The 23,828-nt window shown below is 38.5% G+C and overlaps 1 protein-coding gene across 1 annotated transcript in view; it reads right to left on the bottom strand.

Moving 5' to 3' along the window:
- Positions 1-4,692: 4,692 nt before the first annotated feature.
- Positions 4,693-23,828, bottom strand: part of LOC149220330 (aspartate/glutamate/uridylate kinase family protein) — a 36,531-nt gene continuing 17,395 nt past the window's right edge. Inside the window, exons 5-7 of the mRNA XM_089384754.1 lie at positions 5,530-5,756; positions 5,255-5,431; positions 4,693-5,142 (exon numbers count right to left, since the gene is read on the bottom strand). Of these exons, the coding sequence (XP_089240880.1) occupies positions 5,045-5,142; positions 5,255-5,431; positions 5,530-5,756 (502 nt within the window). The 3' untranslated portion in view covers positions 4,693-5,044. The remainder of the gene's footprint in view (positions 5,143-5,254; positions 5,432-5,529; positions 5,757-23,828) is intronic.

The following is a 23,828-nucleotide window of genomic DNA, read 5'->3' as shown; positions in this document are numbered from 1 at the left end:
GAGGAAAAACCAAAAGGAGAGAGAAGAATTAGAAGAAGGAATGATATCAATAAGATTAAAAGGGGAAAAATGAAGTACCAAATAATATTAAACCTGTAGTTATGTTAGATTCTTAATAGTACTATATGGTTTTAGGATTATATGTGCAAATATTAAACATATCAATGGATAATTAAGGATAGATGGAAAGATGAGAAAGGGGGGAGATCAAGGAGCTTAAGATAAGAAATAGATTTTAAATTAATTAGAAGGGTCTCAAGACCTAAGGGGGGGAATCCCAGAGAGGGAGGGTGGAACAGTTTTAAAAAGAGGAGAGAGATAAGGTAAGGAAAATGAAGGTTCAGTAAAAGGGGCTAGGTAGAGAACAAGGGGAAGAGATGAGATGGGGAACAAAAGAATCATTAAAAGAAAGGCAATGGATAAGGGGTTTCCAAGAGTCACCAAGTTTGTAGTCATCTTCCCTATTGAAGTTATCAGAGTGTTTTTTTATCTCAAGAGCTTCACAAATAAGGCAAGTGGAGTGGAAAGGTGCAAGTGACAAGATCTTAGTCTGGTCAAAACTAATGAGGTATTTGGTTATGAAGGAGTGTTCAGCCAGAGCTAACTTCAAGACTCGATTATGAGTCATGTCAGTGATGTGCTCCTTCAAACAGGGTTTAAAAGACCTACTAGTTTGGCCAACATAAAACTTGCCACACGAACATGTAATTTGGTAAACTCCTAAACCACATTCCATGTTTGTGTGGCAAGTCTTACATTGGACAAACTGGTAGGTCTTTTAAATCCCATTTGAAGGAGCACCTCACCAATACAACTCACAATTGGGTCCGGAAGTAAGCTCTAGTTGAACACTCCTTCAAAGCCAAGCACCTCATTAGCTTTGACTAAACTAAGATCCTGGGCCCTACACCTTTCCAGTCCACCCATCTTACTAGTGAATCTCTTGAGATTGAAAAGGCACCTAGATAACTTCAATAGGGAAGATGGCTGCAAAATTAGTGACTCTTGGAAACCCCTTGCCAACTACCTTAGTCAACAATCAGCCTACCTTTCTTTTAATGATTAAAACAGGCTTTCAAAGATCTACCAATTTGTCCAACATAAGACTTGTCACACAAACGGGAAATTTGGTAAACTCGTAGACCATATTCCATGTTTGTGTGGCAAGTCTTACATTGGACAATTTAGTAGGCCTTTCAAAGCTTGTTTGAAGGAGCACATTGCCAACACGACTCACAATCGAGTCTTGAAGTCAGCTATGGTTGAACACTCTTTCAAAACGAAGCACCTCATTAGATTTGACCAAACTAAGATCTTGGTCCCTACACATTTCGAGTCCACCCGTCTTGCTCGTGAAGCCCTTGAAACCGAAAAGAACCTAAATAACTTCAATAAGGAAGATGATTACAAACATAGCGACTCTTGGAAACCCCCTATCCACTGTCTTAGTCAACAACAGACCTACCTTTATTTTAATGATCCTTTTGTTCGCCCGCTCCCCCTCTTACTGCTCCTTTCATCCCTTCGCTTTCTTCTCTCCCTACCCCCCTTTTTTGCACCCTCCCTTTTCTTGCTTTATCTCCTCTACTTTGTCTCTCCTTTTAGTTTTTCTTCATTATAATAACTCTCTTTTATTAATATTATGATATTATTCTTACATTAAATTTTTATTAATTTAATTATTAATATTTTATTTTAAATATTTTATTAATCTTTTATTATTAATAAAATAGCTCGAACTCCTTTATTATTATTAATAATAATATTATTATTATTATTATTATTAATATATTATTATTATTATATATTATTATTACAACAAAAATTATCTTAATTATTAATAATTTATTTTAATAATTATAAATCCTTTGATCTCTTTTGTCGAGTTTTTTTGCACCCTCCCTTTTCTTGCTTTCTCTCTTCTATTTTGTCTCTCCTTTTAGTTTTTCTTCATTATAATAACTCTCTTTTATTACTATTATAATATTGTTCTTACATTAAATTTTTATTAATTTAATTATTAATAATTTATTTTAAATATTTTATTGTTTTATTAATCTTTTATTAGTAATAAAATAGCTCCGACTCCTTTATTGCTATTAATAATAATATTATTATTACAACAAAGATTATTTTTATTGTTAATAATTTGTTATAATAATTACAAATCTTTGGATCTCTTTTGTTGAGTGCTCCTTGAATTCTTCTCTTTTGGAAATAAAAGAAGAAAAAAATCAAATTGTTTTTTACCTTTTTTTTTGAAGTGGGAAATCTATCATAATTTTGTCATCAAATCAACAGTGGGACAACAATTACTAGCTGCTATCTGTGAATGTGAATGTTCGTTGACCCATAACTGAATGTGAATGTTCATTGACCCGTAACTGTTATTCAAGAAACCGTTGGTGGTCCATAAGGGGGCAAGTTCTTACTCCTAACAGATGCCTTTGAGTCTTCAATTGTTAACCTGTTTCCTTACATCTGAGGAAGATGAGCTCTTAGCGAACGCAGAACCACTTTTAGGGCATACTCCAGGCCTGTGCTTTCTACTTTTTTGATCTATTGTCAAATATTTTAGTATTTTATTATTAAAAAATTATAGGTAATTTTTTTTATTCAATTGAACTCTATTTTTAATTTCATTTAGCATTCATATTATTGTTGTTTGCACCTTTTACATTCTTTATAACCCTCTTGACATCACTAGCTTCTACAATTACTAGCTGCTATCTGTGAATGTGAATGTTCGTTGACCCATAACTGAATGTGAATGTTCATTGACCCGTAACTGTTATTCAAGAAACCGTTGGTGGTCCATAAGGGGGCAAGTTCTTACTCCTAAGAGAGCCTTTGAGTCTTCAATTGTTAACCTGTTTCCTTACATCTGAGGAAGATGAGCTCTTAGCGAACGCAAAACCACTTTTAGGGCATACTCCAGGCCTGTGCTTTCTACTTTTTTGATCTATTGTCAAATATTTTAGTATTTTATTATTAAAAAATTATAGGTAATTTTTTTTATTCAATTGAACTCTATTTTTAATTTCATTTAGCATTCATATTATTGTTGTTTGCACCTTTTACATTCTTTATAACCCTCTTGACATCACTAGCTTCTATCTGTGAATGTTCACTGACTCGTGACTGTTATTTAAGGAAAACCACATCCCCTGGAATTACCCGCTGGTGGTCCGTAAGGAGGCAGTTTCTTACTCCTGCCAGATGCTTCTGGGTCTTGGGTTGTTAACCTGTTTCCTTATGCCCAAGGAAGACGAGTTCTTAGCAAACGCAGAAGCAATTTTAGGACATACTTCAAGCCTGTGCTTTTTACTTGTTTAGTCTATCGTCAAATATTTTAGTACTTTTTAATCAATTGATCTCTATTTTTATTTTCATTTAGCATTCATATTATTGTTGTTCTTTAAAACCCTCTTCCACTTTTTTATGGTCCACTATGCTTTGTTCCCATCCCTAATGATAGGTGATAAGTCCACCCAAAACTTTGGACAACTCTTAAATCTTCACACTATTAAAATGATTATTGGTCGTGAAAACATACACAGATAATGCATGGACCGAGAATTGTATTCTAAACTCAAAACTTGTCTGGTCAGTAATTAAAATAATAAAATGATAATAGCATTTTTTACGACTCATTAAATGATGGTAAACACCCATTTCTCATGAAACATGTCTATAGAAAATAAGTTTAGAGGTTGAAAATATATCTCCAAAAAATGATGGAGTCTTGACAAATTCAAATATTATCTTCGGATCATGGTGGATGCGTCTCATTTTTCATGGAACATCTCCATGGGAGATACTTTTTAATATTATAAATTACATTTCCAAAAATGGTAATGGTTTTAGCTAATGGTATTAGTCTTCTTGTATTATAGATGACTTTTTAATACTATGAATTACATTTCCAAAAATTATAATGGTCTTAGCGAATGGCAATAGTCTTGTATTATACATTATTTAGACACTGTTAACCCACGTGGCTGTACATAATTACCTTTATAGCATGAAGACAACAATTTTTCCTAAACCATATCCTGTTAGAGTCATTCATCATCTCATCATTCTTCAATGATTTTGAAATGGTATTTTTTATAGGAGGGGAAAAGGGTAAATAGTAGACAAACTTTCTTAAGCCGTCTCTGGTTAGCATCATTCATCTTCTGAATACGCTTCATTGCCTATGAAATGGCCATTCTTAATAACAAATTACTGGAAATATGGTAAATCATAGACATATTAGAGTTCAATAATATTATAGTAGCAAATTACAAAGCCAATGACTATGATAAAAATTTATAAAACATAACAACCATCTATGTTATAATGTTCATCGAACTCAACATGAGGGCCATTGACAGAATCCATGGCTCAAGTTTGTAACCTCATGTCACAACTCAAGTTCATAACCTATCCTTGCAATTTCCAAATTCATGATAACAATTTTTATTTTTATATTTATCGATGTTGAGATATATAGGCAAACCTCGTATTTCAATCAAACCTAATCATTGCCAAACCAGAATTTGAACCTGAATTGTGTGACTTAAATAGCCATGAAACCCAACATTGCTAGGTAAGAAACATCTATCATATTCAGATACGAACTTTTCTATTGGATTTTATAACGAATAACCTGAGGGAAAAAATTAAACAAGGATTCAACACAAAAGAATCACAACAGAAATTGATGCAATTTTTATATCATTAGCAAACCAGTGACTCTTCTAAAGAGCCAAAAAATAATGTTATCTAACATATACAAAATGGCCCCATACTTGTGGCAAACAGATATAAACCACGCATATTGATGAGACCATATCAATTTACAAATTCCATCCTGGTCGAGTAACCATTTTGCTGAATACCAGTCGTTTGCGCGTCCCCATGATTTGCAGTATCCATTCATCTCAGAGTCATGGATGCATAATCATTGTGATTCATGTCTCATTCGACACCATACTGCCTGGGAAGCAAGCTGCATCTCCAAATGATTCTATAGTTCGTTTCTTGGAAATAAACATGCTTAGCCAATCTTTCCCGTCTGGTTAATCAAAGTGCCAATTTGTTCTCCAGTGAGAGCCCTTGAAATATTTCCCGGCTCATGCAAATTAAAAATGACAACTGCAAGCAAACAATCTTCAATTTCAAAATAAGAAAAGCAATATTCTATTCACAGGTTACATACAATGTATGAAAACAATACAGGAATAAAAAATTATACACCATAAATCACCTGGCATGCAATTTTCTTCACAGAAGGTTATAGCTGTCAAGTCCATAGCAGTTGCCTGAAGACCTTTGGCAACAAAATCCCTATATGATATGTGATCAAGGATAATATTATTCTTTCTGGGATCAGGATCATAGACTCCATCTACATTTGTTCCTTTTAGGACCACCTCTGCATTAACTGCAAACACAAAAAACTCTAAATAAATCCCTATGCCTCTACCATAAGATGCTTTCGAGCTCAAATTATTTCTTCAGTTAATAGAAACAATATCATACTCTCAGAAGCTCTAAGAGCAGCTGCTGTATCGGTGCTGAAAAAAGGATTGCCAGTCCCAGCACCAAATATAACAACTCTCCCTTTCTCAAGATGACGGATTGCACGTCGTCGAATGTATGGCTCTGCAATCTCTGACATTTTGAAAGCGGTCTGAACACGAGTTTGAATGCCCAAATTCTCCATGTCAGCCTGAAGAATAATGGAATTCATGACAGTTGCCATCATCCTGGATGACAGAGCAAATTTTATAAGCATAGATTTTGCGAAAATACAAGGGCTTGCCACTTGCCAGATTAGCAGCATCATTAAACACAAAAGCGTGACATAATATGTGAATAAGACACCTATGTCTCTGCAAATCTCTGAAGTATGCCTGCGCTAGAAAGTTATTAACGTTGCACACAAATAAACAAGAATGGTTCAAACATATTTGCATCGAATAGAAAATTCGTTTTCAAAACAGCAATGTAGAAGTTTCTTTGAAAAATACTTAATGACAAAGAATGGATATAAAACGACAAAGGTAGTGATGAGATAGAAGAGGGCAAATAATCCCCCGGGAAATAACAGAAAAACTTAGAAATATTAAGGAATGCACGAAAAAGAAAAGACCATCTCTCAAATACATAGAATGGTTGGAATAAAAAGCCATATTGGGGTTAAGACCCTCTAGTGGGAGAGCCAAGTGACCTAGATGTACCACCTATAGATATCCTCTCTAATCACTCAATTCAGTCATATTTAGATGGTAACCTAAGGAGCCTTAAGAGAACTTGAAAAAGGAAAGTTGATTAAGAGAAATGGCGACAACCAAGAGTAACCAAGGAGCCTCTAAAAACCAACATCATGTTTTGAAGGGGACCTGCAGGGGAAATAGACTCGAAAGAACAAAGAGCAATGTAGGGGTACCAATCCCTAGCGGGAGCAGAGTCCCCTACAGTCTGGACATTGGACTTTTTGAAGGAAATAGAAAAGATGGCCTTGAGGCATAAAGGATGGGCCACAAACTTCCCCTAGGCATTGAATTGAGGAACTGTCCATTTGCAACAAATGATGTGTTGTAGTAGAAGAGTCTAGACTTTCCTCATCCTAGCTCAATCAACTCAAAGCAAACTGGTCCCCAAACCTTGGAACCATAAAGGACTATGGGTCTAATCATTGATGATTGTGCAACAAATGCATATTGGACAAGGTACCTTGGAAGCGACTCTAAAAGCACTCCGCAAGGCATTTGTTAAGTAGAGTCGACAAATCATGTCTTAGCCTAAACTGAGGCCTTAAACAGGACCCTCAAGTATGTATGGATCATGGTGATCTCGATCTCATCCCCTCAAAAGTTGGAGTGGTAGTCATAGAGAGCACACTTCAACACATTGAAGATCATATCCTTAGTCTTACTCACGTTTACTATCAACTATCAAAGATCACAAAAGCTAAATAGAGTGTCAATTTGTCTATGCAGCCCCTCAAGTGAGAAGGCCAAAAGGATCACATCATTGACATTGAAGAAAGGAGACAAGATGTGGTGTAAAATACGATCGTTCTTGTCTTATATATGCTCCTTAAGAAAGAACACCAACTCATCAATATAAATCCCAAAGAGAGCCAACAAGAGAGGGTCTCCTAACAAAGTTCAAGAGACCATGTACAATGCGGAAATGACTAAGAAACATCTCATAAAGTCTCATGATGCCAAATAAAAGTGTTTCTGAAATACCAATGTCAAATAGCCTTTGAAACAAGGCCTCTCTTGATACCTTGCCAAACACCTACTAAAATTCAACAAAACATAAAAGCTTTTCAAACAGAGATGGCAAGCTTCCTCAATAATGGCACGAAGAGTGAAGATGCGATGATCCAATCCAAATCATGCAATGTCCTTTAGCCTTAAGGTGCCTCTTCTTAAGTTCATCCAATAGCAATATGTGGAGAATTGTAGCATGAATCTTGGCAAAGTTGTGTCCAATCACAATTATTCTCTATTTGTTAGGATTTGATCACATTCTCACCCTCCAAGCCATTCTCAAGCATGGGTTAGACTTTATCAAGGGCACCGTTGGAGCCAAGCGAGGCCTCTCCCAACACCTTTTTGGGGACCTATATTGGGGGTGCAATTCTTAGGGCCACAATTTGGTCTAAGCCCCCTTGAATCAACAAGGGCTATGACTCCTTTTCTCTTCTCAAGAGATAGTGTTTTCAAAACTATTTTGACGGCACACAATCCAAGATGTACCTCATGGACTCCATTATTAGGCCCATGGTCTTGAACGGTTCAGAGGATTGTGGGGCTAGTCCTTTTGATTTTGATTAAGACAAGAGAGTTCAACTCCTCATGATTTGATGTATTATTAAATGCAAGTGAGTTGTTCCCTCACCTATTATTCAATCAGAGTTGGTGGCCCATCCCTTTGGGTTGAATCCATTTTCAGCTCAGTGTCACTCTTGCAACATGTATGGAGCTTCACTGACTCTACCATGAGTAGGGATCGCTATCCATACTTGGCATATTGTTCATCAAAGTCCATTACTTTGTCCAACCCAACCACATGGATTTACTACTAGCTTTTAGAGGTCATGCAACTACTATAGTCAATTGTTATCTTAATGGATTGCCTGCCCTCATTCAAGTATCATTTGAATAGGGGATTTACCAAGGACATCTATAAGCAATTACGCCACACAAGTTGCCACGCTATGCAGATTGAGTCCCAAGATGGCCTTCTATGTAGAGCACTACTAAGAGTTGAACAACAATGTCATTATTAAACCTCCATATAGGTGTTTTTTGCCGTTGGATGCATGCTCTCTGATCCCCTTCGCCCAATTTTAAGTTCCTCACATAAGATTAAGGATCACTATACAAAATTTGCCAACATTAACACCCTTTGAAATTAAAACCAAGGAGCACTTCATATTCCATTCTCCCATTTATTATGAGATCAAAGGGAAATAAGCTTTCTTTTCCCATTTCCACTTGTCAGCACATTTACATAAAGGCTCACTAAAGAGGGATGCTTCTATGGGAGAATGCTTGGGTAAAAATTCCAAGTGATAAGGATACGGTATGACCTACAATATTGTCAATGAAGTAATGCATAGGTGGAAGGGCATTCATTTGCACATCACACATAATTGAGCATGGATGGAAGCAATGATATATGGAATCACTTTCTTATATGCACATAGCATACAAATGAAAAATATGAAATCACTTATGTATATGTACATTGCACACTGCATAAGGAGGCAAGGCATAAGCATAAGCACTACCGTATATGAAGCATATAAATTCACATACATGGAAGTCGCACATATATGTAAGCACTTCCATATATCCATGTAGCATACAAATGTGCTCATTTGCTAGATCTTGTATATGTGCATTTGTATGGGAGCACTTTCATATATGTACATTTGCATGGAAGTGATTTCATGCAACTATGGAAGCACGAACAGAAGTGACTTCCATAGCATGAAGCGATGCATAGATAGAACGGCTTTTGTATATGCATGTAGCATACAAATAAATTCACATTTACAAGTATCTACTTTTATATATGGGTATTTGTATGCTATGGGTACTTGTATGCTATGTGCATACACAAGAACACGTTTTCTTATATGCCACTTGCATATATGTGCACTAGTATGGAAGTGCATAAATAAAAGCAGGGTTTTGTATATGCACAAGGAATACAAATGAATGTGCAAATACAAGACTTCACTTCTATATATACACAATTGTATGCTCTACATGCATATGCAAAATCCCTTCCATATATGATCCACTTTTGTATATGTGCATTTATATGCTACATATATGAAAGTGCATATGCATGTGCACTGCGTTCGTATGATGTGTGCAATGCATATATATGAAAGTAATTTTGTAATGTGTATATATGGAATCAATTCAATATAAACAATGCATTTGTATGCGAAACTTGAAAGAATTCATTGTCTCCATGTGATCTAGAGATATAACTAGAAATTGGAAAACACCGAGTTAGGGAGGTTCACTAGATCAAATGCTTATATATCCATATGATATCATCCTTCCTACCATGCAATGTTGCAAACATTCCGATTTTATAGCAAAAATATTGCCTAGTCGATGTTTGCCCATTTTCACTGATGTTTTCTCAATTTTTACGATTTTTTAGTTTTCCAAACCCTTGTCAATTTATGTGATATCCGTTGAGTATATAAACTTGGATTTAATTTATTGGAAGGTAGATCAAACAAATTAGTTTGTGATCTACTAAACAAATTGTTGATTAAGGTAGCCAAGGGAATCAATGAAAGCAAGAAGTGGCTAGAGCATAACAGAATGAGATGAGATGCAATGAATAGTTGACTATGGAGAGTGGAAGCCTTGCAGAAGCCTAGAGTTGTGTGAGGTTTGGTAAAAGCCCAAGGTAGTCGAAAATGATGGTGAAGCAAGTGATGTGTTAGTTGGATGGATAACATAGATAAGATAAGACAAATGTATTAATGTCCAACAAATGACCACTAAAGTAGATCAATGGAACTGTTACGTACAATAATGTCTATACAAAGTAGGAACACTAAAACAACTCCTATCAAAAAGCAAGAAGTAGAACGGAAACTAAGTTGCACGAAGCGTTGAAATATTTTGAGTTCCCGAAACAGGTACATTCAGAAACGTCACCTCCCAAAAATGGAAACATCGGTCGAAACATTGATATATAAGTGAATAACAAAATATCTTGCAAGAATAAAGAGAATAAGACCCATAGATGACAACTTAGAAGGAAAACCAACTCTATATTAACTCTTATAGATGATTACATGATGGTCAAGTTTTGGAGTTTCGGGTACAGGTACGTCCCAAAACGTCGTTCCTAGAAGTTTCATGCAACATAGAAAGGAAAGACGCATAATGGAAATCCAATCTAGGACCTAGAGGGTTGTCTTAAAAAATGAAGAGGCAATCTAGGAAGAGGTGTACAAGGTGAGTGTCACATATCTGTGGCACCAATGGTAGGACGCTGATCTCGTCCACTACAACTATCTCTGCTCGGATCTAGGGCCAAATGAAAAAAACTTGAAATAAATGTTTGTCTAGAAGAAGAATCAAAAGAGGAGTTGGAATGAGAGTTGTGATGTTGTCTAGAAGGAAGGTCCCGTCACTATGCTCTAGAAGATCTCCTAGTCTAATGACATTATGGTCTCACTGAGGTAGCAATAATGTCATGTAACCTCACTGATTTGATATCATTTATATCTATCTGTTGTTTTGTGGCCCTAGTCTTGAGCACCATAAAAAAGGAAGCAATTTGTTGGGTAGGTGCTAGTCCATGACGTGGATGTCATTGGAGGATAAAAGAGAGGAGATGGAGGGCCTCCATGCATAAGAACAGGGCATTTCTAATTAGGATACCATTGATAATTTCCTCTATGTTGCAAAATTCTAAAAAAACATTGCCAAGATAGGGAGGTATCACATGGAAGGAAAGGAGGAAAGATTTTGATTGCTGCCAAAATGCACTCCAATTATCTAACTGAGCCTCTCACACCTTCATCTTCATTGGCATATGACAATAATGAAATGGAGGACTGCTTTAGATGTTTGCTACAATCAATGAGACCTTTTGTTGACTTATCACATGGATGAGAAAGCAGTTTGACGAAAAGGACCTTCCCAATGGACCTTTGTAGGTTTTGTTGTTGGCACCTTTATAATTTGTTAACTAATTGTTCATTCTTGGATTGTTAGATATATTGTTGTCCTTGTTTGACGACACGACCTGGACTATAAGGTCATGGTATCTATGATCTAGCAAGGAGGAAGATGATTTAGTGGATCAACTTGGAAAATTTGTTGTTTTAATTGATATGTAGGACATGTTGTTGAGGATTTCGTAGCCTTTGGAAAGGTATTTAGAAGTTGTTGATGGCAAGGACAAGCGTAAGAACATTCACAAATTTAGTAGAGCCTGGCAATGGTAGTTGTAAAAAGATCACAAGGATTGAGGTGGAGCATTAGCAGAAACATGTGGAGGCCTACTAATTGAAGACATGAAGAAATCACATGTGAAAACTCTAGTTCAATCAAATTACCAACGTAAGGTTGGGAAGTGGCTGTTTGACCCCATAGACCTAGATGATAAAATTGAGGGGGGTAGCCATGGAAATTTAGAGGGGGATTAATGTCTATCCCAAGTTAAGTTTAAAAGGGGGATTGTTGGATTAATCTTGACTCAGTCAAAGGTGATTATGTTAATCTCGATGGATTTGTTGTAGCTATTTTCACAACCCATGACAATTAGTGGCACGTGAATTTAGCCCATGGTATTCCCCTATAATGAAGCCTATTAAGAGGCTTGATGTCTCCATCATAACGAGCTTAGGTGGCCAATGTTAGCCACAACTTGGCTATACTTACCAAGGGATTAACAAATATATCCCAATAAGAGGTTTCCAAGGTAAATATTGGTCTTCAACTTGTACTTCATGCACTTTTTGTTTCTCCCTCTTCAAATTTTAATATTGCTAGTTACCAATCATTATATTTCTTTTACACATGTTATTCTATAGATGGCTAGCCATCAACTATGTGCCATGAAATGATTGATGTGGGAATTAGAAGTCACTAGCAACGATCTTATGCCAATGTTGCAGTTTGAGGTCATTTATTAAGTTTTCTCTCAATGAGCTCTTTTTCTTTCATCAAATATAGATATGTTTAGTAGTGGTGTTACCGTATTTTCCAATTATCATCAACAGAGTGGAGCATACAATGTATACATTCTTAATGCAATTTTCTCCTTGTAATGAATGTTCAAACCATGTTAAAATTGGCAACTAGGGCCAAACTCCATGTGGGTCATCTTATTTATGGCAACTGATATTTTTCTTGGATCCCTCTCATCGAGAGGTGTAGGATTGATCTAAAGATCATCCGATTCCAATTCCGATTCCAATAAGTATTCATGGAGTTATGAATTTATTTGTGTTATAAGACAATTTGTCAAGGTCGGCCAGTGACCAAATAAACCCCACATGTGCTCAACGTTTTAGTATAAACAGAGGTGGCCTTCAAGTCATTTCAACACACTTGGGATCTCTTCCTCTCTCTACTTGTCTTTGGGTTTTAATAGGAGAGATCCTAAGGAATAACGTTGCCTTAATCCAGAGGGCAAAAAGTCGAAACTGCCGGAACTGTCAGAAAAGCCGAAATTGCCGGAACTGCCGGAAAAGTTGATACTGCCGGAACTGCCAAAAAAGCCAGAAAAGCCAAAGCTGTCAGAACCGTCGAAAAAGCCAAAACCGCCGGAAAAGCTGGAGCTGTCGGAAAAGCCGGAACTGCTAGAAAAGCCGGAAAAGCCGAAACTGCGGGAAAAGCCAGAACTGCCGGAACTGCCGAAAATGCTGAAACTGCCGAAACTGTCGGAAAAGCAGGAACTGCCGGAAAAGCCAGAACCGTCGAAACTGTCGGAAAAGCCAGAACTGTCGGAAAAGTCGGAGAAGCCGGAACTGCCGGAAAAGCAGGAACAGACAGAAAAGTCGGAGGAGCCGGAAAAGTCGGAACTACCGGAAAAGCCAGAAAAGCTGGAACTGCCGAAAAAGCCAGAAAAGCTAGAACTGCCGAAAAAGCTGAAACTGCCGAAAAATCCAAAAAGGCCGAAAAATCTGGAACTATCGGAACTGTAGGTCAGAACTGCCGAGAATAGCCGGAACGACCGGAACTGCCGGGAACAACCAGAACTGCCGAGAACTGTTGGAACTGTCGGAGCATCTGTCTCCGTAGGAGAGCAGCATGCAAGGGACAACTAACTAACATTGGGACAGTTGTATGGTACTTCGCAAAAAATACACAAAGCATGCAATATTACAGCTAGCATGCAAGGGACAACTAGCATGCAACAGCAAGCATGCTACGGACAACAAGCATGCTAGGAACAACAAGCAAGCAAGGGACAACAAACAAGCAAGGTGCAACCAACACATAGGCCAGGATGGCAACATGGTGCAGCAATGGCACATAATGCAATACAGTGATGGGTACAGTCATGATTAATGAAGCGTGATGAGATGCAACATAGTGATGATGGGTGCAGGATGGTGCAACGTGGGTGAGGTGCAGCATGATGACAAAATGCAGCTCAACGATAGGTAAAGCAGTCACCTTGGAGAATCATTTGAAGCAACATGTCTTCAACTGATCTCATGTATCATCTTCTTAGAGATGATCTATGCTCTTATCTAGATAAGTCAAAGTGTTGACTTTGGTTGTAAACATACTATCTCTCTCTCTCTCTCTCTACTGAACTATTGAAGAACATATAAGAAGAATTGATCAAGGGTTCCCCACATTAGGGTTTTTCCCTGGCTAGCACCACATCTTGTGTCCTCTTGTCTTGGCTTGTCTTCTGCAATTTATGTTCTATCTGTTGTTTAATTTAATACTGATGTGATTGCTAATCTGGAAAAGATATGGAGCTAACTGTGAAAATTGAAATAAATTGCTCTAAGCATAGAACATACCTAAAATTAACATGGTATCAAAGCTGAGGTGAAGACAATGCCCAAGCAAGAGTGAAAGAGCAATCATCGAAGACAGTTGGGAAAGGACAAAAGGATCAATGGATTCCTTATCCCTCTTTAAATTCACCAAGGGTGAAGTCGAAGCAGAGAATATTATCAGAATGGCGCAACGGAATATGGCCTACCTAAAGATCACTTCTTTGGAAGACTGGATCTCTGGGTGGAAGGAAAGGCAGATAACTAGTTCGACCATTATGCGAAGGAGTGTCCGAATGGCAAGGACACATCACTTGATGATGATAACAATCATTCCAAGGACATCTTCAATGATCAAAGGAATGATAGGTAATGCGTGTCACCAAGGAAATGGCCGACTCTTCAAAGAAAGCAAGGAACCCCAGGTATGAAGAATCAAATGTTGTTTTTGATAAGATAAAGAAGTGTTATCTTGTATTGGCCCTCTCCTTCAGATTCTTTGGGAATCTGGCTTATTGATTGTAGTGCTTCAAGGCACTTCATCGGATAGAAGGGTGCACTCTCTAATTTGGTAGAGATGGAAACAATTGTGGGATTATACTTGGAGCCGATGCCACTTATCCCGGAAAGGGTGTAAGGAATGTTACCCCTCAATTGAGTGAGGGTAACTCAATTCATTTATAGAATCTCTTTTATGTACCTGATCGCAAGAAGAACCTGGTGTCCATCTCGGAAATGGAAGTCAAAGGTTTCAGGGTGGCATTCATTGATGGAAAGGTACGTGTTAAAAAATAGAATTTCCAAAGATGTTTTTTCTCATGGGTTCAACGTTGGCAATTTGTATCAAGTTGCAGGATGGTCCATTAGGGATCATGTCAATTGACATATCGCATCTATAACACCGGAGGTCTACCTATGGGGCCCTACCCGATGTGAGTCAGATGGTGATAGGGATGACTAAATTCAAGAAGAGAATGAAGGTACATGTCTGAGATGTACCGAAGGAAAATATTATAAGGGGACCATTCCCCTCATGCAGCAGGTTCACAGGTTTGGAACAACCCGAGGAGTTTGAGATTCATGATCGGGAATCTCATGTATACAAGTGGAAGAAAGCACTCTATGGCTTGAAGCAAAACACCCCGGGCGTAGTATGAGAGGACTGATAGTTGTCTAATGAAGTTGAGATTCACTAGGAGTGAAACCGATCCAAACCATTACCCGAAGGTTGTGGATGATAGACCTCTCATACCGGCACCTTATGAGGACGACCTATCTCTGACAGGTGCGGACCCTCTCATTTGCAGAAGGAAGAGGGAGTTGGATTCCGGATGTGGAATGATAAACTGCAAGCATATGACTACCTCGAGGATCTTAACTTTCAGAAGTTATATGGTAGTGATGTCGAACCAGATTTGGGAAATTCCTCTGAGTTTCATAAACTCATTTGCGTTGATGTTCTTAGTGAACTTCTGCCCGGACATATGTTTTGTAGTTAGCATGGTGAGCTCATATTTGGTTGAGCCTCACTGAATTGGTGCCAAGAATCTTGTGAGATATCTTTGGGGCACAATCTCTCATGGATTGAGATACACTGCCGGAAATATGAAACTGCATGATTATTCGAATGGCGACTGGGCAAGCAGTGTGAAGGATCACTAGAGCACTTCTCAATGCTGGTTCTCTTTGGATTATGCTTCGATATCATGGATGAGCAAGAAGCAGAAGTCGGTTGCTATAAGCACCACCGAGACCGAATACATAGCTACGAGTATGATCTCGTGTGAAGCTACATGGTTGCAGAAGCTCTTAAGTGAGTTGTTTGTTCACATGATGAATACCACTGTGATTCTCTGTGACAACCAGAGGGGGGATTCGATTATTGAGGAATCCCGTATTCGATGATTGCTCCAGCAGATATACATCAAGTACTGCCTTATCTGGTCTATGGTAAGTCGACGAGCGAGGAGGCTCCATCGCATTGAGACTAATGTACAGGTCGCAGACATTTTGTCAAAGCCCCAGGAAAAGTTCAAATCTGTGACTTTCCCGAATGACTTGGCGTCGTTGAGAGACCTTCTTATAAGGGTCCTGCATGTTGCATGCATTGAGCTCTGGGAGCTCTGAGGGGCTTGGGGTACTTACTGGAGCAACATACGACCACAGGGTGACTCACCCTCCCCTGGTGGTGCGCTATGAACAAGATGATTAGTTCTTATGTGGGTCGGGATGATTAGTTCTCTCATGGCAACTGTGGAATAGGATGATTAGTTCTCCTGTGGGCCAGGATGATTTGTTCTCCGTGGCGACTATGGAACAGGATGATTAGTTCTCCTGTGGGCCAAGATGATTTGTTCTCCGTGGCAACTGTGGAATAGGATGATTAGTTCTCCTGTGGACCAGGATGATTAGTTCTCCGTGGCATCCACTGACAGGATGATTCGTTCTCCAGTGGATAGGATGATTAGTTCTCCTGTCGAGGCATCCTACAGATGCAGTCTGGGACTCATGGGAAGTACCTCTCATCTAATCAATGAGCAGGAAAATGAGGATAGGGACCATAGTAGTACTATCAATGGACGCATCGTTGTATCTACCGTACTCCCTATGCTAGGGTGACCTCCATTGATCTGAGATCAATGAAACTAATCTGGGATCAGTATGAGTGGTTTGAGACACTCTCTTGTGACATTGATCTGGGATCAATGAAATTGATTTGGGATCAGTATGAGTGGTTTGAGACACTCTCTTGTGACATTGATCTAGGATCAGTATGAGTGGTTTGAGACATTCTCTTGTGATATTGATCTGGGATCAATAAAACTAACTTCGGGTCAGTAAGAGTGATGTGACACACTCTCTTCAGATGAAACTGAATTCGAGTCAATAGAGAATGGTATGAGACATTCTCGATCAATTATTCTTCTACATGGTTCAGCAAAGCAAAGCTCAGCAAATCAGAGCAGTGCAGGGCACTAATGGCAGAGATAGTACAGTGAGACATATGGATCAGTTGATGGAGTTCTCCCTAGTTGAGAGGGAGTGTTAAAATTGGCAACAAGGGCCAAACTCCATGTGGGTCATCTTATTTATGGCAGTGGATATTTTTCTTGGATCCCTCTCATCGAGAGGTGTAGGATTGATCTAAAGATCATCCGATTCCGATTCTGATAAGTATTCATGGAGTTATGAATTTATTTGCGTTATAAGACAATTCGTCAAGTTCAGCCAGCAACCAAATAAACCCCACATGTGCTCAACGTTTTAGTATAAATAGAGGTGGCCTTCAAGTCATTTCAACACACTTGGGATCTCTTCCTCTCTCTACTTGTCTTTGGGTTTTACTAGGAGGAGAGATCCTAAGGAATAACGTTGCCCTGATCCTGAGGGCAGAACGTCGGAACTGTCGGAAAAGCCGAAACTGTCGAAACTTCCGGAACTGCTGGAAACGCCGAAACTGCCGAAAAAGCCGGAACTGTCGGAAAAGCCAGAACCATCGAATCCGCTAGAAAAGTCGGAACTGTCGGAAAAGCCGAAACTGCCACAAAAGCCGAAACTGCCGAAAAAGCCGAAACTACCGGAAAAGCCAGAACTGCCAGAAAAGCCGGAACTGCTGGAAAAGCCAGAACCGCCGGAACTGCCAGAAAAGCCTGAACTACTGGAAAAGCCGAAACTACCAGAAAAGTCGAAACTGTCGGAATTACCGGAACTGCCGAAACTGCTGGAATTGCCGGGAACTGCCAAAACAGCCGAGAACTGCCAAAACAGCCGGAGCATCTGCCTCCAAGGGAGAGCAGCATGCAAGGGACAACTAACTAACATTGGGACAGTTGTATGGTGCTTAGCAGCAAATACACCAAGCATGCAATGTTACAGCTAGCATGCAAGGGACAACTAGCATGCAACAGCAAGCATGCTAAGGACAACAAGCATGCTAGGGACAACAAGCAAGCAAGGGACAACAAGCAAGAAAGGTGCAACCAACACATAGGTCAGGATGGCAACATGGTGCAGCGATGGCACATAATGCAATACAGTGATGGGTACAGTCATGATTAATGAAGCGTGATGAGACGCAGCATAGTGATGATGGGTGCAACATGGTGCAGCGTGGTGAGGTGCAACATGATGACGAAATGCAGCTCAACGATAGGTGAAGGAGTCACCTTGGAGAATCAGTTGAAGCAACATGTCTTCAACTGATCTCATGTATCATCTTCTTAGAGATGATCTATGCTCTTATCTAGATAAGTCAAAGTGTTAACTTCTGTTGTAAACATACTATCTCTCTCTCTCTCTGCTGAACTATTGAAGAACATATAAGAAGAATTGATCAAGGGTTTCCCCACATCGGGGTTTTTCCTTGCCTAGTGCCACATCTTGTATCCTCTTGTCTTGGCTTGTCTTCTGCTATTTATGTTTATGTTCTATTTGTAATTTACTTTAATGCTGATGTGATTGCTAATATGGAAAAGATATGGAGCTAACTGTGAAAATTGAAATAAATTGCTCTAAGCATATAACATACCTAAAATTAACATGATAACACATGTAGTAGGTAGACTACAAACCCCTCTTTTCTTTGAGTCAAGATGTTCCTTGGTGAGCCATGTAGGTTGCCAAGTGTCAAAATGCAAATTGTATGATGATTACGTGACCTCCATGTAGTATTTTCATAACGCTAAGAATATGTGTTAGTGGGTCATGCCCCCATCCTTGATCACTCGATATTAATCAAATGTTAAGTGCATTCCAACACCTTTAATCAAACAATAAGTGCATTCTAAAGAAACTTTGCCACTGATATTTCCCCAGTATTGTGTCCATCATCAATTTTTGTTTTGAATGATCATCATTCCACCATGAAGACCCATCTTTAATCATGTATAAGAGGTAGGTAAAAGTTTTAATGGATGATTGATGTATTTTTGTCACCAGCAAGCCCACCCTCTATAGATATCTTTTGATCCAATAAAGGGAACATCATGATCAAACCACATGTTCTATTGATTTGGGGACAATTACTGATTCTCATATCTTATTGCCCCACTTTGAAACATAGTGATATGACAATTGAATCTTTATTTGTCAATGGTTTGTTGACTCTTGAAACCATGTGTCATAATGAAGTAACATTGAAGATCCCTCAATCGATATTTCTCAAATTCGATGCTCACTTACCCATAGAGTAACAACAAAGGTAATGATAATCTTAATTCCCAACCTAGGAGAGTCAATGTAATAAGGATGATAGATTTGAGGTAGATGGATCATTCAATGAAGGTGGGGTCAAAGTACAAACTAATTATTCTCACATCCGCATGAAGGTATCCTCAAACCAAACTACAAATCAATGGATTAACAAAGTTTTATAGTTTTTGGAAATCAGTTCTAAAAGAAATCCCCCTTATATAGAAAACCCTAATAGTTGAGCAAGAGAGCTTAGCTTTGGTTGGGGAAGCTATTAGTTTGTATCAACACCAATTTGATAAAATAATTAGGGTTAAAAGGTAAATGTAGTGTCCTAAGGCAATTTTTCCCTTAGGGTTCCCCTTTCTTCAATAAATCATCACATTCATAAACAATGTGTATGCACATATACAACAAATTTCATCAACCAGATAATGTTTTCCTTGGGTTTGAACTTTGGTTTTCTTCAATAAATCAGAAAAGGTTTCACAACAGCAGTACACTCTCATTAATCCCTCTAATAGTAGGTATCATTGAATAAATTAGCAATAAATATCCCCACAACAATATGATTTTTAACGACATAATGAGTTAGGGCTAACTGTCCAAGACGATAATCCACCAGTATAATTTAGTGCCAGTATTTAGTAAACCACTATTGTAGTTCACATTAACATTATTTAATTCTACTATGTTATACGATTATGACTCATGTCTACTTGTTTGCTTATTAAGGGAGGCATGTGACAGTCCAGACCAATGTGGCATTCAACAATCTTTTATTATACTGACCAGAGCAACATGTTAATCCCTAGAGGAGTAATCTGCAACCACTTAGACTCTTGTAGCTATGTTTTGTTTACTAGAAGCTCTTCAATCAATTCTACCTAGCTTTGGAGGGTCATAAATGGATATTCGTTGCGCAGATCCACATGTCAATTTCTGGAAACATAATCTACAGCCTTTTAGACAGTGACAGATAGAAAATTCAGCCTTGTGACCTGAAACCTCTACCTTGTTACAGCTGACCCACAACCCTATTTTTGATAGCTTGAAACGTGGTTGTGTGTTAATATAACTAACTTCCAATTTAATAAATTAAATTTACTTACTTTTAAGCCCCTTGTCCTAGTCCATCTAACTGTTCCCCAGTCAAATTTATCTGTTAGTCAATATAGCCGTTGCCTGGTCATGAATTATAGCCGTTGGAGGTCTACTCTGTCTATTTAACATTCATAGCTTGATCTGTTTCTTCAACTTGTCCTGACGATGAACCACACTGGTTGGTTCGAAACGCGTCGACAAATGAAATATCATGTGATTTACGTCGAAAAATCTCTCATAAACTTGATATGGATCACAGAAGCCTCAATTCAACAGATGATCCCTTTGCTGGAAGTTATAAGTTCATTGTAGTTTCCATAATTTGCCCCTAGTTTTTTGTTGCCTTCACATTTCTTGAACACAACTTACATGGTTAGCCTTTTAATGTCTTCTTGCAAGTGAAGGACCGTTGTGAAGGATTGATGACAATATGGCTTCTTGCAACCTTGCAATCACTTGACCCTAGCAAGAAACTTTTGGCAGCTTAAATTGCATGACGTCTCTTTAGAAGTTAGGAGGATCAACTTCACGGTCCTATGATGTAGCAGCCTTTGCTACCAAACTCTTTCCATGCTTTTTATGATGTTTCTATCTTGTGTTCCCTTCTTTAATCAAGTTGTCATGAACTTCAAAAAAATTTGTTGTTGAAATTTGTTTTTCCTTGTGGCCTTTGTCATCAATGTTTAGCCTGCTCCTCTCGATGTTTGTGCAATTCCTTTCTTGAGGATGAGACTCCCATGTGACTTCAACTGGTTTGTTGGGTGTGGTCCCACGTAGCCTTTTTTTGTGTGGATTTGGGAACAAAATATATTTTGTCTTCAAAGAAAATGATCCCATCTTCCACTTGGTACCTGTCATCCTGGGTGAGTCCATCCAATAATTTGCAAGCAAACATATTTTTGGAGTACTCTACTGAGAGGTGGGCTCCCAATCTCTCAAGAATGTGTCATGCTCAGCATTCTCTTTATATCCCGACTCATTAGATTGTAAGTTGTTACTTGTACTTCTACAAGTTGCCATGCAAATTACTTCACCCTATTTGGGTGTGACCTCCATTTGCTTGGTTGTTACAACTCGGGTAACCCCATTGATCATGCCTCTTAGTACTACCTTGTTGTCATTTGGGTCTCGGAATTCCATTTCCATCGCTTGGTAGTTCATTACAAATCTTCCTAATGAGTACAACCATTGTACTCCCAACACCACATTAGTATCTACCAATTCTATCACATAAAAATCATCAGTAAATATATACTTACCTAGTGTGACACTCAATTGTGGAACTACCTATGTGCATGTCATATGATACCCTTCAGTTGCCCTCACTTCAAAGCCTTCAAAGTCTTGAGCAGGGATACCTCTCTTTGCCACCATGGCTACATCAATGAAGTTGTACGTTGCTCCACCATCAACCACTGCTATGATTCGTCACCCTTGTATGGCACCCTTGATTTTGAAGGTGTGATATTTTGGAACTTCGAAGTAAGTGGTGATAGTACCTCCTTCAATTCTCAAACATGGCTTCTTAGCCTCTTTCAGGGATGGTGCTTCTTCAAAAATGCTAGGCTCCTTGCTTGGTGTCTGTGTTGTATCACTCTCATTGTCACGATTAGGCAATAGTTCAATGTAGTGAATCTTTCCCTTTCCCAAACATCGGGGAACAGGTTCCCGTGGCTCTTTGCAAGTGATACAGAGCTTCTTTTTTCTAAGTTCACTTTGAGTTTCTTCATCCAACTAATCCTTCTTAGTTTCGTCTTTCAGAGATGTTTTCTAGTCCTTATCTTTTAAAGGAATTTGTGGTATGGGTGGAATCTTCACTTTTTGTTAAATTTGGCAACTAGGGCCAAACTCCACCTTGAATAGCTCATATGATGCAGCTAATATTTTTATTAGATTCCTCTTTCCGGGAGGTGTAGGATTGATCTAAAGATCATCTCATTCTGACATGTACAAATGGAATTATGAATTTATTTCTATTATGGACAAATTGTCAAGGTCGGCCAACCATCTAATTTAGACCCTCAAGCCCACAACGTTGCATATAAATAGGAGCCTCCTCCTCATTTAGACACTTCACTCACATATCTCTCTCTCCTTTCATGATTGGGTACGGATTTCTGAGGCAGCTCTTCACACGTGTTAAGAAGGACGGTTCTTTTCTGTTCTTGCATTGACCTGTTTAACTGCGTTTTTGTGAGGGATATCTTTGTTTGGGCAGGCCGCATTTTTGGGCACATAAATCGAGGCAAATCGTACTATTTGATTAGCATTGACTACAGAAGGGTTTGACTATGGCATTGACTTTCGTTGACCAAGTTTGACTGAATATTTTTCAGACTATTTTTGGGCTGATTTGATTTGCTATTGGAGGCCGAGTTGACCAAGTTTGACTGAGGTGTTTTGGAGGTCAAAATCTGCCCTGTTGACCAGCATTGACTTTCCGGTTAGGGCTTTATGTGGTTGTTGTTTGTCTGGTCATATTTCACTTTGATTGGGAAAGTGAATATTGCATATTGTACTCTCTCTCTCTCTGCTAAACTTTTGAAGAATAATAAGAAGAATTTATCAAAGGGTTTCCCCACATTGGGGTTTGTCCCTGGCTGGCACCATATCTTGTGTCCTCTTGTCTTGGCTTGTCTTCTACTGTTTTATTTATGTTCTATCTGCATTTGCCATTTACTATCATGTTAATGTGATTGCTAATCTAGAAAATGATATTGGGCTATTAAGAAAATTGAAGTAAATTGCTCTTAAGAATAGAACATACCATTGTTATCTAAAATTAACACTTTTGGTGTTGCACCTCCCATATCTCGAGTCTTGGTGATGGCCTCCTATAATGTGGTAGGTATGAAGGTCTTGACACATCCTTTTAATGGTTTAGCTAGACCTTCTACAAAGTGCATGACTCGCCTTTGCTTTGAGATGTCATTCACCATGATTGTTATCCATTTGAATCCTATGATGTACTCGTCTCGTGTCCCTGTCTATTTGACTTGTGCCAATTCTTTAAATGCATATCAGGAAACTTCCGAACCAAATCCTCTATCAATCTTTGGGTGAAGTCCATATAAGATGTTATGTTGGAGTGTCCCAAGGTGACTAGTCCATGGTACCACCATTCATGTGCCAGTGCTTCCCCTTCCAAATGTAAAGTGGCAAAATCTATAATGTTTGTCTCCTGCATGGGATTAAGTCAAAAATAGGTGTCCAACCTTTTGTACCCAAGCCCTTGCAGGACATTTTTTATGACCTATCAAAGGAGGGGATACGCAACTTTCCTACCTTGTGCATGAAATCCTGATTTCATTATTCCCTAGGCCTATTTTGGTATTTGATGTTGTTGTATTCTCGGAAATATATGGTTGCTTGTGTATTTTTTTTCTAGTGTTTCTTTTTAACAAGATCGGTCACTGATATTTCTATTCCAAAAAAAAAAAAAGAAGCTTGCTCCCATTACAAAAAGCCTTCTGAAGGTAGGCATTCAAAATGTTAGGTCCCTATACTACTAGTGTAA

The sequence above is a fragment of the Pinus tabuliformis genome, chromosome Q (assembly GCF_031772625.1).
Source record: "Pinus tabuliformis cultivar Carrire ecotype Pingquan chromosome Q, CPIR1, whole genome shotgun sequence".
NCBI lineage: Eukaryota > Viridiplantae > Streptophyta > Pinopsida > Pinales > Pinaceae > Pinus > Pinus tabuliformis.
This window is presented reverse-complemented; position numbering and strand designations above follow the sequence as displayed.